General features: G+C 44.5%; 1 protein-coding gene across 1 annotated transcript; it reads left to right on the top strand.

The window, feature by feature from the left end:
* The first annotated feature begins 375 nt into the window (after window positions 1–375).
* Window positions 376–3144, top strand: LOC105061346 (putative receptor protein kinase ZmPK1). The gene has a single exon (XM_073251573.1). It carries the CDS (start codon window positions 506–508, stop codon window positions 2933–2935), a length of 2430 nt encoding a protein of 809 aa, XP_073107674.1. The 5' UTR covers window positions 376–505; the 3' UTR covers window positions 2936–3144.
* The last annotated feature ends 483 nt before the right edge of the window (window positions 3145–3627 follow it).

Raw genomic sequence — 3627 nt, 5'->3', positions numbered from 1 at the left:
ATAATTATATATTTATTTTAAATTTTTTTTAAAAAAAAATAATTATATACCGTGTATCGTACGGGTTTCAATCTAGTTCAAATTAAATCCCGCCGCTAATAAACAAAGCGAGAGTTTTGGATTATCTGAAGGGAGATGGCTAGTTTCTTTACGGAAGACAATATCCAGTCTCTTGATTGTGGAAAGTTTGAAACAGGGGTTGACTGGAACGCAGAGATTAGCTGTCATTTGCAGCTCTTTCGCTCGTTTTCTCCCCCACCACTCCTTCCTCCACTTGCGTTTTTTTAAAAAAAAAAAAATAAAGAAATTGTCGATGGTTTGAAACACTAGAGAAAGAGACAGAGCGAGGGGCTCCAATGGACAAATTAGCCGTCGAGGCGGCGGAGTCAAATGTCTTGTGCTTGCCATGGGATGAATTCATAGAATGAAACCCATTCTGCTTCTTCTCTTCTCCCTCTTCCTGTTTTAACCAACAGCTCAGAGGAAGAGATTATCTTCTCGTCCCATGAAGAATCTATCTCCTCTTACAAATATCCTGATCCCTCTTCTCCTCTTCCTTTCCTTGCTCTCTCCCTCGGCATCAGGAGAAGCGCGAACCTCTCTTTCAAGAGGGTCTTCTCTCTCCGTAGAGGATGTCTCAGATATACTCGTCTCCCCAAGCAAGTCTTTCGCATGCGGCTTTTATAACGTCGGCTCTAACGCCTATGCCTTCTCCATCTGGTTCTCCGACTCAGCCATCAAGACCGTCGCATGGACTGCGAACCGTGATCGTCCGGTAAATGGTCATGGATCAAAAATTAGCTTCCACAAGGATGGAGGCATGGTTCTAGCTGACACCGATGGCACGGTTGTGTGGAGCACCAACACAAGCTCGACGCAAGCGGATCAAGTGCAGCTATTGGACACCGGTAATCTGGTCGTGAAGGACCCCAGCGGTAACATTCTATGGCAAAGCTTTGATTCTCCTACGGACACTCTTCTCCCTACGCAACCGATTACTAAAGCCATACGAGTAGTATCTTCGGCCGCTCCCGGATCACTCTCTTCAGGCTACTACAGCTTGTATTTCGACAGCGACAACGTCCTTAGGCTCATATACGATGGGCCTGAGATTTCTAGCATCTATTGGCCCAATCCTGATGACACTGTGTTTCAAAACGGCAGGACGACCTACAACAGCAGCAGATATGCGGTATTGGATGAGATGGGAAAGTTCGTTTCGAGCGACCAGTTGGCATTCAGTGCTTCCGACATGGGTTCCGGAATCTTAAGAAGGCTGACTCTGGACTACGATGGCAATCTCAGGCTTTACAGCCTAGATGAATCGAAAGGAACGTGGTCGGTTACATGGGAAGCTCTTCCGCAGCTCTGCCTGATACATGGGCTGTGTGGCAGGAACGGAATCTGCACGTATGTGCAATCCAAAGTGGTTTGTTCGTGCCCTCCTCATTACGAGATGAGCGATCCAAACGACTGGCGCAAAGGTTGCATGCCAAAGTTCAGCGTGAGCTGCAACACCGCTCAGCGATTTACACATCTAGCGCTACCCCAAACAGATTTCTGGGGTTACGATCTCAATTACTCCACCTCCATTTCCTTGGAGGCTTGCTGGAAGATATGTGAAGAGGATTGTTCTTGCGAAGGAATGCACTATGTGTTTGGTAGTGCTCTTTGCTACGCTAAGAGCATTCTCTTCAACGGGAGAAGTTCTCCGAGCACCGCAGGCATTCTGTATTTGAGGATACCCGAAAGTATATCGACTTCGGGGTCCTCTGCTCTTCAAATGCATCAGCCCAATTGTAATGATACGCACTCTGAAGCTACAGTAAGTTCTTCAAATATGTACGCGAGCAGCAGCGGGAAGACGAGATGGGCGTATTTCTATGGTTTCATATCAGCGTTCGGTGCCATCGAAATCCTGTTTATTGTATCAGGATGGTGGTTTACCTTCAGGAAGGAACAGAAGCCAACGTCCCTGGAAGAAGGGTGCAGGTTGATATCCAGTCAATTCAGGCAGTTCACATATGAAGAGCTCAAAAGGGCAACTGGGAAATTCAGGGATGAGATTGGAAGGGGAGGCGCAGGTGTTGTGTACAAGGGAGTATTGGATGATAAGAGGGTGGTGGCGGTGAAGAAGTTGGGAGATGCCATCCAAGGAGAGCTCGGTGCCGAACTGAGTCTAATAGGGAGAATTTATCACAAGAACCTTGTAAGAATATGGGGGTTCTGTTCAGAAGCTCCGCATACGCTGCTCGTTACGGAGTTTGTGACCAATGGTTCTTTGGACAAGCACATCTTCGATGAACATGACAAAGCAAATGTTTTAGGATGGGGCGAGAGGTTCAAGATTGCAGTAGGGGTGGCGCAAGGATTAGCATACCTTCATCATGAATGCCTTGAGTGGGTCATCCATTGTGATGTGAAGTCTGAAAATATACTCCTGGACGGTGAATTTGAGCCTAAGATTGCAGACTTTGGATTGGCAAAACTGTCAAAGAGAGGTGGAGATGGTTCGGATATTTCACGGATTCGAGGAACCAGGGGATACATGGCTCCTGAATGGACTACAAATCTTCCAATCACTGCAAAAGTTGATGTCTATAGCTACGGAGTCGTACTTCTGGAGATGGTGAAGGGATGCAGGGTTTCAAATTTGATGGTTGATGAGGAAGAGGTGGAAGGAACACTGAAAAGTTTAGTTAGGATGTTGAAGGGAAAACTGAAGAGTGGAGAGGAATCATGGGTCGAAGAGATTGTGGATTCTAGATTAAATGGGCAGTTCAATTGCCAGCAAGCAGAGAAGATGGTGGAGATAGTGGTCTCTTGCTTGGAAGAAGACAGAAACAAAAGACCGACAATGGATTCTGTAGTCCATAAGCTCCTGTCATACCATGATGACCCCAGCTCCCACAAGGAACTAGCAGTAAATCAGTAGTAGCATCTCCTTTCGTCGATCATGTGTGCAATTATAAGTCTCCTGGTTGTCTCTAATGTGCTTCTCTGTATGTCTTTTTGATGGAAGTATTTCTCTGTATGTCAGATGAAAGTAAAAGATGAAAATGATGCCGACCGTCTCTCTTTTTGTTGGGCACGTATATGTATTTGTAGAAAGAATTTAAAGGTGTTACACCATAAAATTCTGCATTTAAAGTGTCAATGGTATGTTTACACTGCATTCTTTGGCATAAATAGTAACAACTAGATATATTGATCAAGCGAAAAGTTAAGATTGCAAATATTCTCTACACAGATCTTGGTGTATATAGCCAAAGTAATAACCATTGCTGCCAATCTATTATAAATTTTTGATGAGTCATGAAATTTTATTTGGTTGTCTCGTCATACAGTTTATTAAGAGCCGTAACTTGAGCGTGTATATTTTTGGGATTTTTGCAGCCAGCATAAAGAGATATTCATTAAAACAATCATACTCAATCTTGATGCTCTGCTTCTGATTGTCAGGGGTGTTTCTATCTGTGTCTTCTAATACTAGCTACCAGATCATTAATGGACTAGAATGCATAGTTGAGGCATCATCTTTGGCCAGACATATCCCTCCCATTGCAATGGCTTTCACAGTACGTGTCTGTTTTGCAAACAGCATTTATGGGGGAATGCAAGTTGTTG

Source organism: Elaeis guineensis, chromosome 2 (assembly GCF_000442705.2).
Source record: "Elaeis guineensis isolate ETL-2024a chromosome 2, EG11, whole genome shotgun sequence".
Classification (NCBI taxonomy): domain Eukaryota; kingdom Viridiplantae; phylum Streptophyta; class Magnoliopsida; order Arecales; family Arecaceae; genus Elaeis; species Elaeis guineensis.
This window is presented reverse-complemented; position numbering and strand designations above follow the sequence as displayed.